The 25,232-nt window shown below is 37.7% G+C and overlaps 7 protein-coding genes across 10 annotated transcripts in view; 4 read left to right on the top strand and 3 right to left on the bottom strand.

Annotated features, from left to right (window-relative positions):
* Nucleotides 1-3,573, top strand: part of LOC106125168 (histidine-rich glycoprotein-like) — a 175,707-nt gene extending 172,134 nt beyond the window's left edge. The window contains exon 2 of the mRNA XM_013322267.1: nucleotides 2,690-3,573. Within this exon, the coding sequence (XP_013177721.1) occupies nucleotides 2,711-3,442 (732 nt within the window). The 5' untranslated portion in view covers nucleotides 2,690-2,710 and the 3' untranslated portion in view covers nucleotides 3,443-3,573. The remainder of the gene's footprint in view (nucleotides 1-2,689) is intronic.
* Nucleotides 1,126-1,891, top strand: LOC106125195 (histidine-rich glycoprotein-like). Its single transcript, XM_013322304.1, has one exon. It carries the CDS (start codon nucleotides 1,151-1,153, stop codon nucleotides 1,868-1,870), a length of 720 nt encoding a protein of 239 aa, XP_013177758.1. The 5' UTR covers nucleotides 1,126-1,150; the 3' UTR covers nucleotides 1,871-1,891.
* A 2,018-nt stretch (nucleotides 3,574-5,591) lies between the features above and the next one.
* Nucleotides 5,592-6,443, top strand: LOC106125175 (histidine-rich glycoprotein-like). Its single transcript, XM_013322280.1, has one exon. It carries the CDS (start codon nucleotides 5,608-5,610, stop codon nucleotides 6,337-6,339), a length of 732 nt encoding a protein of 243 aa, XP_013177734.1. The 5' UTR covers nucleotides 5,592-5,607; the 3' UTR covers nucleotides 6,340-6,443.
* Nucleotides 6,444-8,903: 2,460 nt separating this feature from the next.
* LOC106125185 (histidine-rich glycoprotein-like) lies at nucleotides 8,904-9,860 on the top strand. Its single transcript, XM_013322292.1, has one exon. The coding sequence runs from the start codon at nucleotides 8,989-8,991 to the stop codon at nucleotides 9,712-9,714; it is 726 nt and encodes a 241-aa protein (XP_013177746.1). The 5' UTR covers nucleotides 8,904-8,988; the 3' UTR covers nucleotides 9,715-9,860.
* A 3,358-nt stretch (nucleotides 9,861-13,218) lies between these two features.
* On the bottom strand, nucleotides 13,219-14,209 carry LOC106125152 (sarcoplasmic reticulum histidine-rich calcium-binding protein). The gene has a single exon (XM_013322242.1). It carries the CDS (start codon nucleotides 14,039-14,041, stop codon nucleotides 13,265-13,267), a length of 777 nt encoding a protein of 258 aa, XP_013177696.1. The 5' UTR covers nucleotides 14,042-14,209; the 3' UTR covers nucleotides 13,219-13,264.
* Nucleotides 14,210-16,827: 2,618 nt separating this feature from the next.
* On the bottom strand, nucleotides 16,828-17,725 carry LOC106125159 (histidine-rich glycoprotein-like). The gene has a single exon (XM_013322254.1). It carries the CDS (start codon nucleotides 17,598-17,600, stop codon nucleotides 16,860-16,862), a length of 741 nt encoding a protein of 246 aa, XP_013177708.1. The 5' UTR covers nucleotides 17,601-17,725; the 3' UTR covers nucleotides 16,828-16,859.
* Nucleotides 17,726-19,138: 1,413 nt separating this feature from the next.
* Ufd4 (ubiquitin fusion-degradation 4-like) overlaps nucleotides 19,139-25,232 on the bottom strand; it is a 22,357-nt gene continuing 16,263 nt past the window's right edge. For 3 of the 4 annotated variants that reach the window (XM_013322198.1, XM_013322183.1, XM_013322191.1), the window contains exons 34-46: nucleotides 24,814-25,021; nucleotides 24,033-24,267; nucleotides 23,789-23,868; nucleotides 23,487-23,676; nucleotides 23,215-23,355; nucleotides 22,941-23,064; nucleotides 22,476-22,680; nucleotides 22,100-22,224; nucleotides 21,887-22,002; nucleotides 21,435-21,648; nucleotides 20,945-21,186; nucleotides 20,206-20,350; nucleotides 19,932-20,069 (exon numbers count right to left, since the gene is read on the bottom strand). In XM_013322198.1, the coding sequence (XP_013177652.1) occupies nucleotides 19,932-20,069; nucleotides 20,206-20,350; nucleotides 20,945-21,186; nucleotides 21,435-21,648; nucleotides 21,887-22,002; nucleotides 22,100-22,224; nucleotides 22,476-22,680; nucleotides 22,941-23,064; nucleotides 23,215-23,355; nucleotides 23,487-23,676; nucleotides 23,789-23,868; nucleotides 24,033-24,267; nucleotides 24,814-25,021 (2,163 nt within the window). Of the gene's footprint in view, nucleotides 20,070-20,205; nucleotides 20,351-20,944; nucleotides 21,187-21,434; nucleotides 21,649-21,886; nucleotides 22,003-22,099; nucleotides 22,225-22,475; nucleotides 22,681-22,940; nucleotides 23,065-23,214; nucleotides 23,356-23,486; nucleotides 23,677-23,788; nucleotides 23,869-24,032; nucleotides 24,268-24,813; nucleotides 25,022-25,232 lie in introns of all 4 variants that reach the window. The other variant, XM_013322176.1, reaches the window with a different exon arrangement.

Genomic DNA, 25,232 nt, shown 5'->3' with positions numbered 1-25,232 from the left:
ATGAGAAATAAGTGAAGTGAGTGAAGCTTTTTGAATAGCGAATGTTATTTAATATTATCGCACTGGATTAGTTAAAATCACTCAAAATTATGGGGAATTATTAACCATGTATAGGTAGAAATAATTGCCTGCAAATAAAAAGCACGCAAAAATATTGATAAAAATCAACGTATAGTTAATATGATTGCAATTACTCCAAACTGGATTCCTCATAATAATAACGAAACGAGAATGACAAAAGACGTAGGTCCCGTTTGTGAGCGCTGTGTAACTCTGCGCTTGCAACTAACAGATATCAAAGCGTGTGCTCTGGACCGGAAACTGTGACGCAAGACTTGAAACCAAATGAAAACATTCAGACAAAAGGTATCGGAAAAAACGAGGCGACGGACGCCTTTGCAACAACACCTTGACTCGCAACGCCCTTGACTTCAGAGAAAACAGCTGATCGGAACCCGAGTATCATCAATTGTCAAAAGAAATTATATATTATACATAACAACAATCTAGCGGTGGATTACTACTTTCGCATAAGTATAAAAACATAACCGTCTCATTCTCTTCAAAAAGATCACATAGGCTTTACATTTATAAACTCACCAGAAAAAAAATTATAGCCTTGGGGCGCTTCAATCGGCTTATTTATTAGGTTCCCTTCTGTTGTGCACAAATAAATAATTTTCATATTTTTCGCATTACACCGAAGTTTTAAATTTCCGGTTAACTAATAGTACTAGATTGTATTTCTAACAGTATGATAGAAGTAATACATAGTTTGAAATTGAGTCGTAGGTGGGTAATATTACCAAATAAGTGTATATACACCAAATGTTTTTTATATATTACATTTTTCTTACATTAACTTGAGTTTTCTCATATACTTTTTTTCTCATACCTTAAAACTAAATATAATAATTTCAATGGTAATACTTGTAAGTTTAAAATAGGCTTTATACTACTTTTATTCATTAAATTATATTCTATTATAAACGATCCAGGTCACTCGCGTGTTACTTTGACCGCTATTTAATTTTACCCTGACATTAAAATCTAGCTAAGTGTATTATTGCCAATACTATATAAGCTGCGAAAAAATTGTAAATTGTATCATTTAGCAATCTTAGCTCTACACGGTAAGAAAAACGTGAAGATGAGAAGCATCGCCTTTATCTTTCTGGTGGCTAGTTTAGCCCTTGTCTATTCGAGGGAGGTGCGATACAAGAGGAGTGCCGACTTAGAAACAGCTGGCTCTCACAAGTGGGAGAAAGGTGATGGCGGTGAACACTACGGCGATCATTTCGGTAAATACGGCGAAACCAGCGAAAAGGGATACAAAGGATATCATGGCCACGAACATGGAGCTAAGGGTCATTCGGACCATGAGGGACACAAAGGCCACTACGACGAGGACGGTGGACACAAAAAATACCATCACCACGACGATGGATACTTCGATGAGCATAACCAGGGAGAAAAGGGAGAGAAAGGTTATGGATTCGAAGAGAAGGGACACTTCCACAAGGGCCATTCCACTAAGGGACACCATGGAGTTCATAAATTAGACGAGTTCAAGAAGGACAAACATTTCCATGACAAACACGGCGAGTCTGGATTTGAAGAAAATTATGGTGGACACCACAATGAGGGTGGATACAAGGAAGGAGGACATTTTGACAAAGGACACTCAAACGGGGGATTCGATGAACATGAACATGGTGAGAAAGGACACCATGAAAAGGGAGGTCACCACCACGACCACAAGGGCCATCACGAAGAAGGAGGAAACGAGGAACACTGGGGGCATCATGAAGATCATGGCAACAAGGGTGGCCTCGAAGAGCATAAAGGTTGGGGCTGGAAGGGACACTAACGAACTAATTAAATACGAAGATGAGGCATTTTGTTATTGTTGATTACTTTGTGATACAGGTTTAATTATTATATTTATTAGCTTTGAAACTGTGTATTATTTATTCACTATCACTAAGTTAACTTTTGTTTAACCACTGTATATCAGTTTTTATTGTAGAGTTAGAAATTAAACATTTTATACAATGTACTGCGAAAACCAAAGACCTAGAGCTATATGTACAAGATTATACTCTTAACCCTAAAACATTAGCCTACAAAAATGGCAGCTTCTTGGTGAAACATTTAGTGAGAACTACTTATGAAGATGCTTAGTTAATAAATTAAGTCTCACTCACATGAACTGTAAATTTAACAGTGCCACGAAAAACTGAAATATGGTTTTATCAATACATAATAGGAAATATGTTAAAAATAGTAACAGTTAAAATGTCCAAAAATTAGCATAGTAGGTACTAGCAATTACATTTTGTTCGATTCGATTAATTTACATAAAAAATAATATTTAATTCACCTATTCTATATCAAAGTCTATTCTTCTTCAATATACAAAAAAATATTGTTACAAGACAGTGCCAAAAAAAGGGAATTTTCCTCGCTTAAGGACTGAGCATAAATAAACCTGCTTATATAGTAACAAAAATACAAATAGATATTAAGAATATCTTTATTAAATGAATAAAATGTTGTAGTTTCAGTGAAAATCATCAACAGCGCGTTCGACCTTGAGTGACCGACTGCGGTTAAACTCAAAGTTTCCCAACAGTAACGGCAAATGCTATAAAATATCAATGTTACCTATCAAAGTATCATTCAACAGCTGAACATCAATCAACCAACCATGAGAACCAGTCTTCTGGTGGCGTTCGGGCTAATTGCCCTCGCAGCGGCGGTCTCCGGTAGGGAGATCCGCGAGAAGAGGGATGCTGACCTGGAGACCGCGGCCTCCGGTCATCACTGGGACAAGGGTGGCGGCCATGAACACCATGGACACCATCATCACGAACACGGTGACCATGGCCACAAAGGTCACAAAGGTCATCACGAGCACCACCATGGCAAACACGGACATCACCACCACGAAGGTCACAAGGGACACCACGGTGAACACGGCGGCCACAAGAAGCACCATCACCACGATGAAGGTTACCATCACCATAAGGGACACGGTGAGAAGGGTGAACATGGTCATGGCCACGAGGAACACGGTCACTGGCACAAGGGACACGACACAAAGGGACACCATGGTATCGAGAAACATGACGAGTTTAAGAAGGATAAGCATTTCCACGACCACCACGGCGAAAAAGGCTTCCATGAACATCATGGCGGTCACCATCATGAAAACGGATACAAGAAGGGCGGCCACTTCCACAAGGGACACAAACACGGTGGACATCATGAGCACCATCATGGACACAAGGGCCATCATGAGAAGGGAGGACACCACCACGACCATAAGGGACACCATGGTGAAGGTGGTCACCACGAGCATCATCATCATCATCATGAACATGGAAAGAAGGGCGGCCATGAGGACCACAAGCACTGGGGACACAAGTCTGGTCACTAAACTACTCCTGCTTTAGAGTAGTAAACTGTGTCTTACGCTTTATTGTTACTTGTTGATTTTGTTTTGTATAGACTTCATTGTTATTTTTTTATTGCCAGATTAATAATACCAATAAAACGGATTAAACTACAACAAAACAATCAATTTATTAACAATCACACCCACAAAGCAAAAAAAACACGCAGATATGTTAAAAAAATTAAAGGCTGCACAAATTTTGGTTTCCTTTCGTTCCTTAAAACATAAGATATATGAACATATTCTGCCACAGTCTACGAATCTGGGAATAATACGTGAAGCAAAAACTTCTGTAGATACTTCCCTCCTTTTAAGGAAATTACACGAACGGGTAAATGTGAAAATTGACACAATTAAAGTAAATATGGAAAATAAGTGTGTAAAGCTATTTTTGATAACAATTTCTAGAAAAAATCTTTTATTATGAATTATGCTCGAATTTCGACCAATAGGCGACCGTAATTACGTAAAGTTAATGTTTTCTTTGGAAATCAAAGCATGAAATTGAAATAAAAAAAATCAGTGATGTCTTTTATGAACAATCACCAAAGACCTCTACCGCTGTTATCAAAGAATGGGAAAGATATTTAGCTACGCTATTTTAAGAACACATGTCGAACATCTTTAATTGCGAATGCACTTATTGAATGATAACCTGAATTAAAATTCGGACTTTTTCTCATTATTAACAATCTTACTATTATAATTTTATAAATGCGAATGTTAAGATGAATGGATGGATGTTTGTTTGAAGGTATCTCGGGAACGGCTCATCCGATCTTGCTGAAATTTGGCATAGATATAGAACATAGTCTGGAAGAACACATAGGTTATTTGTTAACTTTTTGCCTGATTCCGCGCGGACGGAGTCCGGTCGACAGTTAGTCATTTGATTAATCTGATCCTAGGTGATTTGGTCAACCAGTTATTACACTGAATCTTACTATGAAGTTAACAAAACACAATGGGCATTTTTACCTAAATTTGTAAAATAACTTTTTGTATATATTTTCAATCATGAAATCTTCATGGTACTGTTAAGTTTATTTTTATTTATAAATCAACGTATTTACAATGTTTATGTCCATTTCATCTGATAAATGCCTATCGTCTTCAAGACTACTGTTACTTGCGTGCACTTTATAATAAGCTATAAATTTTATTGATGGTCGCTTTTTCGAAACTCATCAAAAAGTGTTATGGGTAGAAGGGGAAATTTATAGGAAGGTTTTTACTCATAATGTCTTAAAGCACAGCATAATCAATACTTTGTTTTGCATTCAATAAACTCGTTCCTGGTTAAATCGTGTATCCGTAGTTTAATTAAAATATTTTATCTAAAGAAAAAAGTTACACAAAAATGTTTAAAATTGAATTTATAAGTTTTTAGGTTAAATATGCGGAAAAGGTAGTCATGTACCATAAAAGTCACGGGTTAAAGATGTTTCAAAGATATCATGATAGAAACAATATTAAGGGAGTCTTTATGTTTCACTAACTGTCGCGCACAATTCCATCCGCGCGGAATTTAAAAAGAAAAAAATCGAATTAGTAGTCTATGTTTTTAACAGATTATGTCCTATATATATTATATTATATTACAAATTTTATCGAGATTCGTTCATCTGCTGTGGAGTTAGGTTCTGGAGATACTGTAATCGGAAATTAAGTTTGTCTCTATAACCAGTGAATCATTTAATAACAGGTTAAATAAACATTCGTCTTACTAAAGAAGAAATTTATTGAAGACAATTATATAGCATTCATGAAAGGTCGAATCAAACTGGCCCTAAACTTCTTCTAAACAACCAAATAGTCGTATGCTTTAATTACCTACTTCACTTATTGATTTCTAATGCAAGGTATATGAAATTTTCAAAATAATGATGTTAGTAACGTAATGTATTGTTTTTCAATATTTTTATATAATACCATAATCTGTACATTGTAATTGATTGTCATAAATAAAAATCCAACTACGTACATCCGCTCAGCCTGGAAGTGAAAATCATCCATCGCTCGTCTAACCTTGACCGACAGACAGTGCAGTACAACGTAATGTTTCCTAACAGTAACAACAAGTACTATAAAATATGATCGTTGTCTGTCTAAATATCATTCAACAGCTGAACATCAATCAACCAACCATGAGAACCAGTCTTCTGGTGGCGTTCGGGCTAATTGCCCTCGCAGCGGCGGTCTCCGGCAGGGAGATCCGCGAGAAGAGGGATGCTGATCTGGAGACCGCGGCCTCCGGTCATCACTGGGACAAGGGTGGCGGCCACGAACACCATGGACACCATCATCATGAACACGGTGACCATGGCCACAAAGGCCACAAAGGTCATCACGAGCACCACCATGGCAAACACGGACATCATCACCACGAAGGTCACAAGGGACATCACGGAGAACACGGCGGCCACAAGAAGCACCATCACCACGATGAAGGTTACCATCACCATAAGGGACACGGTGAGAAGGGTGAACATGGTCATGGCCACGAGGAACACGGTCACTGGCACAAGGGACACGACACAAAGGGACACCACGGCATTGAGAAACATGACGAGTTCAAGAAGGACAAGCATTTCCACGACCACCACGGCGAAAAAGGCTTCCATGAACATCATGGCGGTCACCATCATGAAGACGGATACAAGAAGGGCGGCCACTTCCACAAGGGACACAAACACGGTGGACATCATGAGCACCATCATGGACACAAGGGACATCATGAGAAGGGAGGACACCACCACGACCATAAAGGACACCATGGTGAGGGTGGTCATCACGAGCATCATCATCATCATCATGAACATGGAAAGAAGGGCGGCCATGAAGACCATAAGCACTGGGGACACAAGTCTGGTCATTAAAATGTTCACCTAACTGTTAGTGCAGAAAAACTAAGTCTACATCTTAGTTTTTGTTACTTGTTGATTTTGTTATATACAGATTTTTTACTATTTTTTACTACAAAGAAAACAAATACTATAATAATAAAATTTATTACTAAACATAATTATCATATTCCATTACCTCCTAAATTTTCACAAAAAATATTTAGGTACCAAGAAAAATAAAGTTTTGTTGGACACACATTTGCATGACAAAAATTTTCAACTTTAGATTCATTGCCACAAAGTTACGTGTATATAAGTGATACAAAACAAAACGCAAGATACGAGTATATTAAACGAAGTTTTTAAAGCACTTTTCACTTTTACTGTCATTAGTTTTGTAGAATTAAAAGTCTCAAATTAACAATATTGTGGAAAGAAAGGTCCCAAACCCCTAAATCATAACAAATTTGCCTTATGTAGCCAAATTTTGGCCAAGCTACATAATGATGAAGAGAGGAAGAAGGACAAGACAATTTGCATTATACTTTTTTTCTAAAAGGCTTACGTTTGTTGTTTTACAGTTGTGCGACGGTATGACAAAAGTTAAAGTAATATTACCTCAAGCACAAAATTTGAAGATTGAGGCAACAGCTTAGCAACACTTAATGCTATCTCATACTTTCTAAAGTAGGATCAATTCTAGTATCGATACTAAAACAAGTGCTGCGCTGATAACTTTTTTTAAAATACAAAGCTACTTACCCACAAATGCTGCAAATTAAAAAGCAATTAAGTTTGAATTGTTCTTTACGTCCCCCCATCGCAACAAGGACGCTGTTTGCATTTTGGATCTCCCCCGCGACTAAACATTGCAGATATTTAAAAAGTTGTTTATTTTACGGCTCCACCGCAAGCTCGTTTCGCTTAGTTACTGCGAAAATAAAAGTTTTGCCCCGAGATCACAGTACAAATGTATATAGCTTAACTTACTTATTTTGTAATTTGTTTTGCTTTCTCTACTGACTGAAAGAAAAAGTAAAAAAAATGTATTTTTTCATTAGAAGTGGCTTATTAAAAGGTGGTAAATTAGCATGCATTACCTAAAACTCCCAAAAAATCAAAGCCGCCGCTTTCAAAGATATCCGTAATTCCAGCTGGGTTATCTACCTTTATTCAATAAAGGAAGGTACGCACAGAAAAAGGATATTTCCATTCCTCCCTCAAAACCTCGTTGCTTTCCTATACTTAGAGACGACACCTGTCCTGTCCAACGCAACGCGTAATGGCTTCCACTTTACGCCAGTCTTCTGAGTGGTTGTGGTATAGAATTGGGCGAATCGGCCAATTTGTGCAACGGATGTTGTTGTTGGGGGCTCTACCACTGATAGTACATAAATAAATCTATCATAATTACTATTTACAGCTAGGTATAATAATAATTTTTATTTTTACTTATTGAAATTCCATGTTCTCGGAAAAAAAAATATTTTTACAAAACCCTTAAAAACTTTCTAATTACCGACATTTTAGGGGCACTAGCCTAATCTTTATGGCCGGTTACAAATAAATAATGTCGCTATATATGGGATAAAGTGAAAAACAGGGCAAATGCTCAAAAGCTTTATTTAAACATAATTTATAAAAAATTGCTCACACCTGGTGACGATTCAACAAAAGATCTGTTTCAAGTACTGTACCAGATAGCACGGGCTAAGTTCACGAAACCAAGTCTTTTGAAATAAATTCTATACAAGTTTATCAAGTACAGATCAATGAAATATTCAATATTAGCAGTATTTAAAGCACCCAAAACTAACGTGCATGTATGCGTAGATATATGTACATATGAATGTAGAAGAAGCGAGAGAGGCACGACTACGCCAAATGGGGTCCATGGACTCTGCCTACCGCTCTGGGTTATGGGCGTGAGTTATGTTGTTGTTATTCTATACCGACTTAGTTTCCACTATTTATTGTTTTGAAAAGCTGTTTCTTAAATTTGATTGTTTTACCTTTTTGGTAATATTTTTATTAACAATAAAATATTAAGAGCTTCGGTGGCTCAGGGATTTACTTATTTGCAGGGCACTTGAATTGTAATCTGCAGGTCCTGGGTTCCAATCCCGCCGTATTCCAATGTGTTTTTCGATTTTGAATTTACATATGTACATTTATGCAATCTGCGAAGAAATTCAAATATATATGTGTGAGGGCCAGCTCGGTTGACTATGGCCTACTCACCCCTAACTTAGGATAGGCTCGGAGCCCCTTAGTGGGGGTGTATAGTAAGCTGATGATGATGATGAATTAAATAATACCCTGCATGTTTATCCTACAAATACAACAATGGAAATGGGCACGGAGACCAGTAATGTCCATTATTTGTACAATCTTATAAAATAAGGTACTTACTTTTCCCTATTCCATTGCGTATAACTAAAATAGAGATATTCGAGTACTTATTTAACACTAAACATTTCATTTTCTACTCTAATTACAACAATTTTATTTCCGTTCAAAGAAATTTACTTAACAAAACTGTATTGACCTCGACAGTGCATAGCAAACGAATCGGCCTGCAATAGTTGCCCAACGTCGGAGTCGAGACAATTTTATCTATAAAACCACTGCGATATTTTCGAGTACCATAAACAAATCGTGCCTTCCTAGAGTACGGTTAACATGAAGGTGGCACTAGTATTGGGATGCCTTGTGGCACTCGTCGTGGTGGCGAGCGCCCGAGACCTGAGGGAGAAGCGCGATGCCGATCTTGAGGCAGCGGCCTCCGGGAAACATGAGAAGGGCGGTGGCCGGGAGCACCACGCCCATCACCACCACGACCACGGCGGCAAGGGTCACAAGGGCTACAAGGGCCACCATCATCACGAACACGGCAAAAAGGGACATCACCACCATGAAGGCCACAAAGGTCATCATGAAGGCCACGGAGGGCATGAAAAGCACCATCACCACGACGACGGCCACCATCATGAACATCACCACGGCGAGAAGGGCGAAAAGGGCCATGGATTCGAAGAAAAAGGACACTATCATAAGGGCCATTCAACTAAAGGACACCATGGAGTACATAAAGTAGACGAATTCAAGAAGGATAAACACTTCCATCACAAGCACGGTGAATCTGGCTACGAAGAAGGACATGGGGGACATCACCACGAGCACGGACACAAGAAGGGAGGTCATTTCCACAAGGGTCACAAGCACGGCGGTCACCACGAACATGAGCATGGCGAGAAGGGCCACCATGAGAAGGGCGGACACCACCACGACCACAAAGGTCACCACGACGAAGGCGGCCACCACGAGCATCACCATCACCATCATGACCATGGAAAGAAAGGAGGCCATGAACACCACAAACATTGGGGATTTAAGAAGGGACATTAAATCATCTTTAATGTTAAATAATTTGTTGTTGTGTTGTATGCTTTGTTATTTTTATAATTTTGTAAATAAATGCTTAATAAAGTAGTGGGTTATTAAGAATTACTTAGCTTTGTGTTAAACATAATAAAATTCACATTCTCTAAGTGCTAACCGATGTGATTATAAATATTTTTAACCTAATTGTTGTGGTTTATTTTAAACGATAAGTATTGTTTACAAGACACACCTTGTGTCTATCGCGTTTTTTATCAACTTAGTTAATTGCTAAGGAAAGAACTCACCTCACCTTACATATGTAGCTGTGAGTTCTTACTGCAAATTTGCTGAGAATCACCAACCATTGAGCGGTAAACTGAACGGACGTAAAATACCTGTGACTGTACTGAGCCCTTGATAGTGAAAGTTTCCGTTCCATTCCAGTTTCAGGATTAATTTGATACTCAAAAGTACAAAGCTTTACCTTCGTTTACCTTTATCAGTTATCATTTCAGACTTAAATGATTATATTTTAAACATGATTTATGCATAAGGAAATTAATCTTTGTATTCGTTTTAATAGATAGATTGCATCCATAAATAATCCGAAACTCGTACAAAAATAGATCATAGACGACAAACTAATAATACGACAAAATAGTTCCATAAAGCATTGTATCTAGTCTTCGTAAACCATTTGAAATCTTTCAACAGACAGCAAATTGTAAAAGCTTTCGCAAACGTTGCATTGAAGTGGTTTATATCGAGAAACTGTAATAGATCTTTTAGGATAGTATATAAGAATTTTCCAATATTCAAACATATGTTAACTATTTGAACGAACCAATATTGTCGATACTGTTAATAAGACAAATTTAAAGTATAGGAGTAAGTAAAAAAATGTGCATCTTTAAACTGTTCTAAGTGTTGATCCTAATTTAACTGCATTGATCAAATAGCATTCTTTCTTCAGTGAGTATTATTCGTAAATCGATAGAAAATGAGTAGGTTCAAAATTATTATTGTACACAAAAATGATTTTTTCGTATTTAGAATGTCTTATGTTGGTCTCATTTTTGAACAACTGTAAGAAAATTCGATACTCAAGTAGTAGCAGAATTAATTTCCATTTCATAAATTAGTTATGTCGAAAACTAATTAATAACCATTATCTAACTAATTTAAGTTTCTCCAACTTTTAGTTATAAACATTATGTTAGAGAATATTTTCATTACGTATTTTTTATTGTGTTTTGTTAAGAGATTTTTTTATTTAAAATTTCAATGATTTAATTATAATATATTTCAAATCAAACAAGGTAAAGCAACGCGCCTTCTTAAAATATAGCCGTTAAATCGAAGCTGTGCGTTTTTGCTATTAAAGCGGCGATCCTTAGAATATTGTTAATGTGAACTTGAAAATGCAGACACAGAACTCAGAATTTTAGAATTTTAAAAAAAGGACATGTGTAATTTGGAAAGGACTTGTCTCCTTTAATTTTTCCCAACAGAGAGTCAACACAATATTACCCTACTCGTGTATATCTCTTTCACTCCTCATATATATATTTTTATATGATATTAATGTGAATTTATCATAATTTTGATTTAGATAAACATTTCCAAATTCAATAAAAAGATTGCCAATTTTTGTACATTTGCAACTTTATTCTTGCATTTTATCATCTTACTTAATGTTTTGGGAAGTGATTAAATTTATGATTCAACAAAATCGATTTTGCAAGTTATTCTCAACTATCCGTTCAAATATGTATTGAATTTTCAAGAGAGTTAGAGCGTTCGACGAGAGCATAGTTTGAAGATGTTTAAGAACTAGATGTTCACTAGAACAATGTTCACTGAATTGTTTTTACAAATATTATGCAGTACGCAGTTTAAAACTACCAAGTACATATTATAAGCCAATGTAAAATAAAATAGACTTAAGAAATAGATTCTAAAAAAAAAACATTTTGTTTATTAAATTTACAACATTAATATACCTCGTCATAAAAGAAGTAAAACTTCAAGAGAAACTGAAATCATCACAAAAACTTAGCGCTCACTTGACAGTACTATCGAATACCTACATAATATTGGCTAATTCAATCATGAAAATTTTGGTATTGGATTTAATGTTTAAATCTCTTCGGTTTTCAATAAACAAAAATGGTATTTTATATATGTTATGGTGACGAGGATAATTTTGTTTCAATATCTTCTTATTCTAATTTATGTTATTCGAAATCTATGTAATCATGAGGCCAATTTAGAGAATCAAAATATAATTGTCTAGCCATTGCCTAGCCATTGCTCCGGTAACCTCTCTCGGTGACCTTCTTCGTTTTGACCGTGCCCTTCGTAACTGGCAACGAATTTCTCGCCGTGACCGGAATATTAGTTCTATCTTTTAAAAGTGACAAAATGGTCCGCCATCTACCGCGCATTACGTTTAAATTTATATTGTTCTTATATGAAATCAAAACCTTCTGTATATATCTAGAATTTCATTATACACACATAAAAAAGTACTGAAAACGTAAGTTGAATACAAAATGTACATATTTAGTGCATTGTCTTCTTGCCTTTTCCCATTTAGAGCATAGAAATGAGTACCGTAAAACATAACTTATTATTGAACTACATTTTAACCAATTGTTGTTACCATAAACTTAAGGATTTACGTCACTCTATCGTAATATCCAATTCGTGGTTGGCTTAGTTTTTGTAACACCATGGTTATACTACGTAATAACATTCTAACGTAACAGTACAAAGAAGTACAAAGAAAGTGTACTTATCTCATAGTAATAAACTCAGGTTCGCTTACAGGGTACATAAATAAACCATTAAAGATTTGTGATGTTAAATCTACCTTAAGAAAATCTTTAATGACTAAAGGTTTGAAGGCTGTGATACCACTAATAAGTATTCCTCTTTATTATTTTTCATTCCTTCCATTACCACAGTGCTAACATTTATATTAAGAAACAAAGTTCTATAACAAATAATTGTAACATTAAAAACCGTTACATCAATATTTTAAATATCGAACAACAATTACATTGACCAAATAACAAATATTGATTCTAACTCTTCGATGTCTAGAAATTAGTTCCAGTTAGCGTGAACAAATTGTATTGCTTTTGCAAAATCAACCTTGACTTATAAAATAATTAACCGACGTCAATTTTGAGAAACAAATCTTTTGAACGATTGAAATCTCAATTATTTTATCGGTATTACTTTATAAGCTTTCAATTATTTAAAAACTGGACTTGAAAGCGGTAAAACATGAAGAATATGTTATTAATGGTTAAGAATATACCACAACATATCATAATTAGATCATAAAAACTTTTATTATAATGAGGAAAAAATGAAATCATATAATAATTTCATTTCATTGTTTTAATTTTCAAAACGTTATCTCATAAATAAAATTAAAAACAATTATTAACAACAAAATAACCTACGGTTTGCAATAAATAAATAGTATAAAAATATTAAATATGAAAAATCGTTGGTCCCAAGCGAAAAAACATTGTCCAGGGAAATCCTTCGCGAAATAAATTTATTGTCCTTTTTTGTACGCCCATTTCTTGTGATGGTCATGTCCACCTTTCTTAGCATGATCGTGATGATGATGATAATGATCATCGTGACCGGCTGACTCTTTATGGCCCTTATGTACCTCATGATGGCCTCCTTTCTCGTGATGACCCTTCTCGCCGTGCTCATGTTCCACGAGGTCGCCATGATGGTGCCCCTTCTTAAAGTGACCTCCTTTTTTGTGTCCGTGCTCCTCGTGGAAACCGCCGTGTTTCTCGTCATGGGCGGAATCTCCTTCTTCGTCGAAGAAATGTTTGTCTTTCTTAAACTCATCGAGTTTATGCACTTCGTGGTGACCTTTTGTCGAATGGCCCTTGTTGTAATGTCCCTTTTCTTCATATTTATGGCCTTTCTCACCCTTTTCACCCTTATGATGTTCATCATAGTGACCTCCTTCATGATGATGGTCTTCCTCATGACTGCCGTGATCATCATATTCACCTTTATGTTGCTCCTTATCATGGTGTCCTTTTTTGCCCTCTTCATGATGATGGTTACCTTTGTACCCTTTTTCGCCCTTTTCACCGTGTTCATTATGATGGTCGGCGTGATGTTCTTTTCCGCCGCCTCTTTTAAAATCATGGTTTTGATTCGCTTCCTTTTTGTCGCCAGATGCGGCAATTTCCTGATCAGCTACTTTAGGACTTTCATCCTTGTGTTCGCCTTTTTTGGCAGGGATACGCCGAGCATCTGTCAAAGCAATTATAACGAAAAGTCCTAAGACTAAGACTAGCTTCATTTTAAAGTTGGTCAGTATTGTTAGGGTTAAAAATGCCAATTGCCGCTGCCGCTGATGGCGCTGCAAATTTATACAAAATGTTGCGCAAGCTGTGTTAATCCACGCGTCGCCAGACGGTCTAAGAACAGTATTGCATCAAGCGCTTATATTTACTGGTTCTCGGATACATCCAGAGTGATGAGAAACTTTGGTAAAAATAATTATAATTTAATAAATTCTATTAGAATCGAAATATACATAATAAAAACTTTATTTACTTGACATGCAGTCAAAATGGATACTACACCACATTTATACAAACTATTTGGAATTTTGCAGTAAAAACTACGTATATACTTTATTCCACGTACACAACACATCTACACAAATTAAAATTACGTTACAAATACACTAAATACTTTTTCTCGACGACAACCAAATCAATTTAATTTTTTTCCAAAAAAAAAACTTTCGCTAATTAGCAGAAAGGACATGTGAGATGGTGAACGAGAGTCAACTAACGGAAGGAATTAAAAGTGTTATGAAATCAATGTTTGATATTACGCTTTGTAAACATTATTCTTTATAATGTTGGCTAATGCGAAATCAACCAACAGCAATAATATTGTTACAAAAGTACAATTCATTATTTTGAAGCTAAGATCCCAAAAGAAAATATTTAACGTTCACTAACTCTTACTAGAGCGTCGGTGACTCACACGGCAATCTGTTTTTCGATTACATATGTACATTTATCCAACGTTCTTACGGTGAAGGAAAACATCGTGACCAACCTGCACATGTCTGGGAAGAAATTCAAAGATATGTGTGAAGTCAACCAACCCACACTTGGCCAGCGTGGCTGACTATGGACTAGTCACCCCTAACTTAGGGTAGGCACCGAGTCTCTCGGTCGGGACGTAGAGTGAGCTGATGATAAAATGAAATAAACGCTTACTACTCCAAGTACAATAATGTGTCATGTAATTAGCAACACATTGTATGCTTCATATTAGTATAGTTGAACAACAAATACCTTTATAGACTTTAACTTGAAAGCCATTACATATTTGTTTTTTTTTTATTAATTAAAATTTCTAAACTCATACAATGGATTTCGACTGATAAAGACACTTGTATTAATATGTAAGCTCTCTCTATTCTCTTTGAAAAACAAACAACAAAATTGGAAAATGCAAGTGTCATGCAAGTGGAGCTTCGTTGTTATATTTGGCTTTTTGCAAATCAAGTTCTGACTATCATTTACTTGCTTGTACATCAAATCAAATTCGGACGTTTCTATTCTAATCATAATCCTCTGAATTTTGAGACACTGGTTTTTATTTCCAAAGACAATACTTTGCAAAACACTTAATCGTTAAAGTGGAAATTATATATTCAAAATTCACGCCCTGCACCCTCGGGTACTTACCGATGTTTTAACTTATAATACTATTTATCATATTTGGTAGCTTATAAAATTGGTTAACATCATTTTAGTATCATAGGATATAACAGTATTCATCCAAGATCGAAACTAATTTCAGTGATTCAGCCGCTCGTATAATTTCTGACGCATTAGTCCAATTTGGCGAAAAGCCAACATTCCTCAATTGGAAACGGCGAAACGTAAAGCGTGTGACGTGATAAGTGATCATCATGCACTATTGCACTAATGAAAACTAATTCAGAGTACTACGATATTATTAAATCTTCAGGGATAGGCTACAGAAAAGACCGATGATCTCTTTAGTAGGGTATGAAACTGCTGGATTCGGTGCGTGAAAACTTCTGGGAAAGGCAAGAAAGAAGACACAAGCCTTTTTTAATGCCTTTCATTACTGTATTAATACAGGCTATTGCTGTTACAGCTTTTTTATTTGATAGTTTGTTGAATCTATCTTGCACCAATTTAACTTATTTATACCAGGTACATAAGTAACATTTACTAACAATTTCTTTAGGCAGACCTTGGTGCTGATTCTTTCGCCGCCCAACCCGCGCTCAAAGCGGCCGCGCGCCCTACCTTAAAGCCGCCACTGAATTAACCATATTAGATATTGATACGTAATGACTGATACGTGCCCCCGAAAACCATTACAGTCCGGTCAGTCGGGAAAGACTATTTTTCATGTAAAATACTAAGATTGCCTGATGTTGAGTAAGTCTTATAAACACTGAGGAAAATCGCTTTTGTACTAGTAGTAAAAGTTGCGATCAATTTTTTTTTCGTCGCGCTAAATTGTACTTTTGTACGTACTTGTAAAGGAAAGCAATTAACACTTTGGTTTTCTTAAATTTTTAATATAGACGTATTGTTAAATGCAATTGAGTATAGTGCAATCTAGTAAAAAAAAAAGTATTCTCTGAATAGTCTAACCTGAAAACAAAGTAGGTAACGATAGAAAAACTAATGGAAAATATTGGCAATTGCAGTTCAACTGCAAGTGTTCTCTTTATAGGAAACGCTTGATTGCAACCACGACTAATTCGTTGTCCACGATAAAGTGGGCCAATCTCGGACACCGGTCTACTTTCTCGACAGTTTTATTTACTTATCTCGTCGGGAAGCGTTGCCAACAGACCACGGCCAACAATTTTATGTAACTTTGTTGTCGAAACCGAACGTGCTGCGAAATTGTTAGTTTTATCTATCCCGCTTCGACTATTTCTCTGTTGCGCCGCTATTGATAATGGTTTTTTTTTACAAAAATATGATGTTCAATTAATAACAACATTTTTAATAAAACAATATAAAACAGTCAACAAATCAAGTACAAAAACTTAATTCTAATTAATCAGTCCTAGTCAGTATTCGGAGGGATTTATGTGGTAACACTTATTTGTGTCCCTTCTTGAAGCCCCAGTGCTTGTGATCCTCATGACCGCCCTTCTTTCCATGATCATGATGATGATGATGATGCTCGTGATGGCCACCTTCCTCATGGTGTCCCTTATGGTCGTGATGATGACCTCCCTTGTCATGATGTCCCTTCTTGCCGTGTTCATGGTGATGATGTCCACCGTGCTTATGGCCCTTGTGGAATTCACCGCCCTTCTTGTGTCCGTGCTCCTCATGATGGCCGCCGTGGTGTTCATGATGTCCTCCGTCATGATGGTGGTCATGGAAGTGTTTCTCCTTTTTGAACTCATCGTGCTTATGGACTCCGTGATGTCCTTTAGTTGAGTGTCCTTTGTGGTAGTGTCCTTCCTCGTGATGACCGTGTCCCTTGTGTCCCTTCTCGCCGTGGTGATGTTCATGATGGTGGCCGTCATCGTGATGATGGTGCTTCTTATGTCCACCATGTTCGTCGTGGTGTCCTTTATGGCCTTCATGATGGTGATGTCCCTTCTTGCCATGCTCGTGGTGGTGATGGCCCTTGTAGCCCTTGTGGCCCTTCTCCCCATGATCGTGGTGATGATCGGCGTGGTGCTCATGACCACCTCCCTTGTCCCATTTCCCGCCGTGGCCGCTGGCAGCTACCTCTAAGTCGGCATCCCGCTTCTCACGCGGCAGTTCCCGGCAGCTGACGCACGCCAGCGCCGCTAAAGCCACACAACCTAAGACGAATGCCCTCATGATCTAACGATACCGAGGAAATCGATTTGTTGACTGATGCCTGCCTCCACAGTACTATACTTTTTATACCGATTAGTTCTTTTATTGGTACTGCTATGAAAATTGTGTAAAATATCAAGGTTGCGCACGAACCGTTCAGTCGCGGAATACTTGGTTACACAGTACTGGGTCGCGATGGCTCAATGAATTGTTAAAAGTATAAAAAAAAGTCATCTGTCTGTTGCAAGAATTTTACACTCTGAACTGCGGACGATTAACGGACGGACTTAGGCATTCCATAATATGAAGCTATGTTATGTTCAAGTTAGGTATTAAAAATGTAAGAAACATGAGTTTTGCCGACTTAGTAAAATTCTTCGAATGATAAAAATCATAGATCATGTTTATGTGAATAATTATGATAGTTGAACATCAGGGCAGGACGAATAATACTTTATACATTTTTCATAAGACGTCTTTACTAGGATGAGTATAAAAAATAGTTTTATATAAAATGTACAACGAATGTACATAATAGGAGCAAAAGTATTGTTTCAAAATTAAAAAAATCCGATCACCTGTTTGATTTAAGCACTCGGTCGCCATCCTACATGCTATCTATTAGTATGGTTTGTTGAATATTGCTTATTTTATCCTACATACTTTAAGAGACCAGGCCACGATACGTGTAATTAAATTTAGAGTTTCTTCCTTTGCAATATTATGCCTGGATCTCCTTAATAGGACATTAATCCTAGTTTACATTATGCCCTATACGTAGAACAGTAACGCAAGCCTGTCATGGACTGTGAGGAATGTATGGGCTCCATGGCGCCAATTGAAGTTTACAATAAGTCAATTGAATGACAGTGCTGATTTTGAGCGCTACTGTACTGGCTTCTATACAATGTAAACCATGCCCAAGTTTGAAATTGTATGAACCGAGTCTAGGAAGTGTAGGTGAAATAAAACAACAATCTAATTTGCTTAATTTATTGATACAATTCTCAACAACAAATACTGGAATACTACAAGATGATAGAATGTTAATATTTAGTCCATATTATTTTACTTATGAAAACTACATTTCATTAAATTCATTTAAGATTTTATATAATAAATCACATCACCAACTTTTAGTTGAAAAAACTAACTAAAGGAACATAATTCTAGCCATTGTTAACACAATGGGTGTTACACACCATCAAAATAAATTTATATTCAGTCCCAATTGAACATTTATCTGTGTTTAAATTAAATACAAAGAAACAATAAATGGGTGAGAAAAATAATTTTTCACACAGTATTATTTTTATTTATAATTTATAATTCAATTTCAAAATTTGCCTCGTAAAAAATATGCAATATATTTGGTAATAAGCACAGACATGTTACAAAAATACATAGGATTTAGAATATTACCTTATATATTTCTATATCATTATATAAAACTTCATCAGTTTATCGAAAATTTGAAATATTTAAATCCATAACATTTCATTCAAAAAGTGCTTTAAATGAAATTACTAATATAACATAAAAACATTATTTGTATTTTAATAACTCGAAAAACACCAATTATAGATTTGTTTATGTTTAAAGAGTAATTACTTTTAATTTTCATAATTAGCATTGAACTAAAACTAGAAGGCGGCGACCACACTCCTACATTCCCATATCCCAATATACAATGCGGAAGCATCTCGTTATATAGCTCTAGATAGACAAACACTTTACGAACATTATATAAATTTATTTAAAACAAACTAAACATATAATATTGGTGTATTATTACTTTGGGTCACTGCCCCATATTGCAAATAAAATCACAAAAAGATAAAAAAAAATCACATTTTTTTGTTTTTCATAAAGGCCACTACGGCTCACCAATCGAGTAAAATATATTTTTGGCTATCTGAAAATTACGCTTACATTATATAATATTTGAATGTTAAAATTGATATATAAATCAAGTTTTAGTTAACATGGTTGCATTTTACTCTACATCGAATAACATACGACTTATATAACATTACAATATTAAGAAACTGTTAATATTTCTGCTTCGCTATTCATATCACTAAAACGTACGTGAAATATTCTATGTTACGCTAAATAAAAAAATAGTTTAGTGTAATTATAGCGCGGAGCAAAAAGTGCACGATTTATTTGAATTATGTATTTAACTGCAGCCTGTGTCTCTCACAGAGGTATCGCTCGTAAAGCGGACGACCACTGTTCGGCGGAAACATCTCCTTCAACTTTCGTTTATTGCCCTGTTTTACGAGTAATCGCTCTATAGTGTAATAAGAAGCTATTATAATAAGGTTTTTGCGACATAGTGTCGGCGAATCAGTTGAGGTGGAAGCCGCGTTCGTTGGTGGCGGCGAGCAGGCGCTCGCGCAGCACCTCCTTGCACGAGTACTCCGGCAGCTTGAGATAGTGCACGCACGTGTTCACTGATGGATACGAACCGTCGCCCGCGTCCACCTACACAAACAATACATTCTATTAATGTTCTCATACCTTGACTTAATGATTCAAATATTTCTTATCGAAGTCTGCACGGTTTAACTAAAGGATGATGTGTCGTATGTGAGTTTGAATGTATGAAGGGGCGTGTTACCTTGCGCACGACTGTGAGACGGGGGTGCAGGTTGGCGAGGCCGCCGGGCGGCAGGGTGCTGCAACCGGTGGCGAACTGCAGGAACGCCTTGCGCTCGGGCACCGACATCTCCACCAGTACTTCTACCAGTCGCAGGAACCCGGGGCTACCACATCACATTTATATAATGCATATCTCTAATGTACTCCTTGCACCTATACCACACTACGTTATAGGGGACCACTTGGAGAGCTAAGGCACAACATCGTCACACAAGTATGTTATGTACTTTATTTACCTATTTATAACACTTCTAACAAACATTAAGTTATTGTGTAAGTCTCGAATTTATAATAAAGTAATACCCTTTTTACAATTAGCACGTTGTATATTAATGCATGTGCTCAAACAAATGTACGCAAGCCGAGTGACAGAGGCGGCTACAATAGAACAATGGCTGCTAGACAATACCACTTCACTTGCGTCCCTTGCTTCTTTTAATTGACAAAGCGCTCTCAGTTAAACCCCGTCTTTTAACGTGAAACTAGTTTACATACGCGTGTCTATATATTTAAGTGCTATTTATCTTTAATTTTGTATAAGGTGCGTGTCCCTTTGTAAAATAAAAGTAAATTGCATTATTCTATTATATATAACTGTGTAAAAGGACTGCTGAGCGCAAACATCAAATTATTATATAATTATTTATCATTTAAATTAAGTAAAACTGTTTAAGGATGTGTGTGCATGTGGTTGTTACCTGTCGCGCGTGTAGCCGAGCTTGGGTTCGGTGTACTGCAGCAGATGTTCTCGCGTCCAGTCGGGGCCGCGCTCTCCGCACAGCAGCAGACGTAGCTCGCCGGGCGAGAATGCTCGCAGCCGGCGCGCCGGGAACACGGCGCCGAAACCCTCGCGGAACTCCGCCATCTGCCGCCGCACGCCCTCCTGCACCACCCACCGTGCCGTCGCCTCCGCGTACTGGCGCGCGTTCCACGCACCCACCTGACATCAATCATTACAACCTCCTTCAATATTGACCAACTGCCACTTTACTCACCCCTATACAATTACACAATCCTGATAACGAGCATATTTTAAAGAGTTACTTAATTATTTATTTGAAAAGCTTTAGCTGATATTTAACGAGTAACTGTTTAAAAAACTATATGTTCAATAACAACAATGATATTTGTGAAGGCAAAAAAAAAATTTAAAAATAATTCAGAGTAGAGCCGGTGGCAGAGTATCACCTCGATGTGCTCCCCGCCGTCGCAGAGCGGCTGCACTGCGAGCGCGGGGGAGACGTGTGCGGCCACGTGCGCCATGGTCATCGCCAGCTGATCGAAGGTGGCGCCCTCCACCGTGATGTTCTGCACGCGCCGCGAACGTTCCTCCTCCTCCAGCGACGCTTCCGACATTATCGCATCGTACTCGTCCGCCGCCTCCAGCAACTGGCCTAAGAACCTACGCAAAAAATATCAAGTGCTATAAACGTCACACCAAAAAACCACGTAAGTAGTAATACTGATTGATACTACATAATACTGAGGTATATGACAATATATACAGGGTTTTAGGTAATCACTCGAATAGAAGGTAATCAAATAGAAGGCAAGACAAAAAAAAATACAACTAAAATCTGGAAGCATTAACAGTTTAACTAACACCTTACCAATAACCCTGTGTAAGACAGTGTATATACCTGTGTCTAATGGGATCAATTTCTTCCACATGTTCAGCTGTCAACTCTTCACCACACATAAGACGCAAGAAGGGCTCCGACAGCGGCAAGTCGACAAGCCGACCGTCTTGTAGCACCTACACAAATACAATACAATCCACAAATGTATCTTAAGAATAATATATATTAAAATAAAAGTAAAGCTTTTAATTTAAAAATTAATTATTGGTTTACCTTAGCTAAAAATACTCCTAGGAACCAAAAATATTTGCAAACTTTATCACAGGCAGGTGAATCTTGAGGAAGCGTGGCGGGGAACAGGCCACCGGCTCGTAACACATAGTATCCCGGTGGTTTTTCTGCAAATAAGACCCAAATATATACACAATCATCAACATTTTCATATACTAAATGCAGAAAGAAGCCAAAATAAATCAATCAATAAAATTGATACGATATATTGATGTCTTATAAAAGACTTCCTTAATTTCCATGCATTTTGAACAATAACTAGATTTACTGTTAGATAGAATAGAACTTAAGTACATAAAGGTGTTTGTACTGCATAGCCAAAGTAAGATTTATATGAGAAATTAACTGTAACAAGTACCGTCGAACAAATAGAGGTCTCGCGAATGGAGGTCGCGCGGCGGTTCTGGGGCGGCGTCATCGCACAGCCACATGTGCAAGTCGGCGCGCTGCAGCTCGGCCGCCACTAGCGCGTAGAACTCCAGCGTCGGCCCCAGACCTGTGCCCTCCTCGCCAGCGAACTCCACCTCCAGCACCGACTTGCGCGATGCGTGCACGCGCATCACCTGCGATGCGATACACACAATACACTCACAATCATATAATTATATCATTTCATTAAATTGAATAGCCTTTAATTATAACATCATTTGTATAAAATAAAAGTTTCATTATCAACTAAATTTTAATAAGAATAATAAAAACAAAGTAACATAGCTCAAGACACAAGAAACACGTGAAACATCTTAAAATCTATTTTCATTATTTAAATGAAATGTATAAACGCTTAAGATAATATTTATTGTACCGATAGTATTTAGTGTACCTGCATAGCTGAGCGCAGCAGGTTGGGGTGTCGCGGGATACGGACGCGCTCGTGACGCAGCCGGCCCGTGCGGAACTCTGTCGCCTCGATCTCAGCACGCCGCGGTGACACCGTGTTGCCCGCCCTGATACATTCTTATTACAACATTACAAACCAACACCAAGACTAAGACTAAATCTATGCCTAGAACTGACTTGCCCCAAAATAAACAAAAAATAACATTATTTTCTACATGTATTTTTAATAGTTATAGTTATAAACATTCGCTTCATACCTTTGTCTGTCCAAAGCACGATCTCGTTGCGCCTGAAGCCACACGATAGTGCGAGAAGTACCAAAGGCGGTACAAGCGAAGAACATTTGCCTCGTCTCCAGCGGGAACAGGAACGGACACCAGTCATTCAGCTGCTGACACCTGTAGTATTACCAATAATATACTAACTAAATACTACAATACTATGATACATAATCGATATTTAATGCGATCAGAATTGTAATTAATTACTACAATTTTTGTAAAGAATTTGCGGTTAAACTTAAGCGTACCATTGCGGGGCAGCGCCAGAGGCCAGCGTGAGCGGGTCCTGCAGCTGCTGGTGCAGCTTGTTGGTGAGCTTGGTGGAGAGGAAGGCATGCGCGGGCAGTTCAGGAGCGGCGCTACGCAGGCGGCGCAGCACACGCACGCAACACGTCACCATGCTACCCTCCGCACCCTCGCAGCACGCTATGCCACGCTCTGACACACAAACATCTAAACAATTACCGTCAACTCAACGTTTAACCCAAGTTTAATCTTATTTTTAGAATACATTTAAATAAAATTTGGCATTTGGAATAGTTATAATAACCTGGATCACATGGTTCATCTTCTTCACTATCGCTTGACGAGGCAAAAGTCTCCCCTCCTTCGATCTCTTTGTAGGTCAACCTGTGAGCAATAAGAAAGCAATGCAAAAATGAATATTAACAAATCATGAAAGCGAGATAAATATACGCTGTTCAGAGTTCAATTCTAAAAATGTAATTATTGGCAGCTGAATCCGATTGTCCACGTTATAAGACGCGACGATAAAGAGTGATGAGAGTACTGACGTGTATGTGGCGTCGCGATGCGTGTCATGGTGGTGTATGTGAGGCAGCTTGTCGTGCAGCGCGAGCGCGGCGCGATGCAGGGTCCAGGAAGGGCGGCGCAGGGGCAGCGCCGCGCCCCCCGCACTCAGCACCAGCCGTAGCGCAGGTAGACGAGCGCTCTCTTTCACCACGTTGCCGTTAGTCTCCTCCGAACTGTCCTCCGCGTCAGAGTCCTCGTTCAACGGAATATCCAGATCTAAATGATTATTTTATTCGTTTAATCATCAATAATCAACAACAGGTAACCCTATACAAGAATAAACATTTGTCGGTAACTCTCACAAGTCTCGCAACTGAGAACTTTTACTTCTCGGAATGTAGTATCAAAATAACGAATTAGGCACGAATTTAGTCAACCCAATCATTTTGAAACAAAACTGAAATAGTCCCTATAGATCAAGATTGTCCAGCATGGACGAATTTCCATTCAAAGTAGTTTTATTAGCCAATATTGTGCAAGGAAAAATCCACATAAAAGGAAAATCCATTAAAGGACCATCTATCAGTTCAGCTGGGTGGTCCTTCGGCAACAATCGGCACATTGTCTCCAAATGATCCATTACACATTGTCCCACTAGAACAGAAATTGTCTAAATTTTTCTTTAATTGAACATACTAACTAGCCTTAAAATAAACTATATAATTACTACTTTTTTAATTTTTAATTTAAATAAAAAATATTGAAGTTTACCACCAATGAACTCGAAAACATTGCGTAAAAAAGCCTTTTGATAGTGCTCACCGACAGTCTGGTTGAGATTGGTTCTACCGGGGCGAGGGTCGAAGGCGGGTATGAGCGCGGAGAACTGGCGCTTGAGTACAAAGTCGTCATCCCAGGGCTTGCGTGAGCGCCCGCCCGCGCCCCCCGGCCCCCCGATCCCGCCGCCGCCAGCGCTTCGCACCGCCTCCAGCGCTTCCTCCTCCATCAGCGACAGCAAGTTGCGGGACACCTGAAATACATTCATCATTATAATTAGACATTTTAAAAAAATACTAGCCTAAAAAAAGGGATGTACAGTCAGCGTCCTATGTGTTCTAGTATGTTTGCCGTAATATGTAAGTTTACCGGTTCGAATCTCAGGCTACTTTTTTATCATTTTATCAATCACGGGGTTATTTTTTCATAACCAGTAAAAATTTGTTAATGCAAAATTTTGCTCG

The sequence above is a fragment of the Papilio xuthus genome, unplaced genomic scaffold (assembly GCF_000836235.2).
Source record: "Papilio xuthus unplaced genomic scaffold, Pxut_1.1 DF828952.1, whole genome shotgun sequence".
NCBI lineage: Eukaryota > Metazoa > Arthropoda > Insecta > Lepidoptera > Papilionidae > Papilio > Papilio xuthus.
Note: the sequence above shows the minus strand (reverse complement) of the source record. Positions and strands in the feature narration are given on the sequence as shown.

Bases quoted from the DNA above. Each gene is read 5' to 3' on its own strand.
- LOC106125185 (XM_013322292.1), top strand. From the start codon at position 8,989: ATGAAGGTGGCACTAGTATTGGGATGCCTTGTGGCACTCGTCGTGGTG.
- LOC106125159 (XM_013322254.1), bottom strand. From the start codon at position 17,600: ATGAGGGCATTCGTCTTAGGTTGTGTGGCTTTAGCGGCGCTGGCGTGC.
- LOC106125195 (XM_013322304.1), top strand. From the start codon at position 1,151: ATGAGAAGCATCGCCTTTATCTTTCTGGTGGCTAGTTTAGCCCTTGTC.
- LOC106125152 (XM_013322242.1), bottom strand. From the start codon at position 14,041: ATGAAGCTAGTCTTAGTCTTAGGACTTTTCGTTATAATTGCTTTGACA.
- LOC106125175 (XM_013322280.1), top strand. From the start codon at position 5,608: ATGAGAACCAGTCTTCTGGTGGCGTTCGGGCTAATTGCCCTCGCAGCG.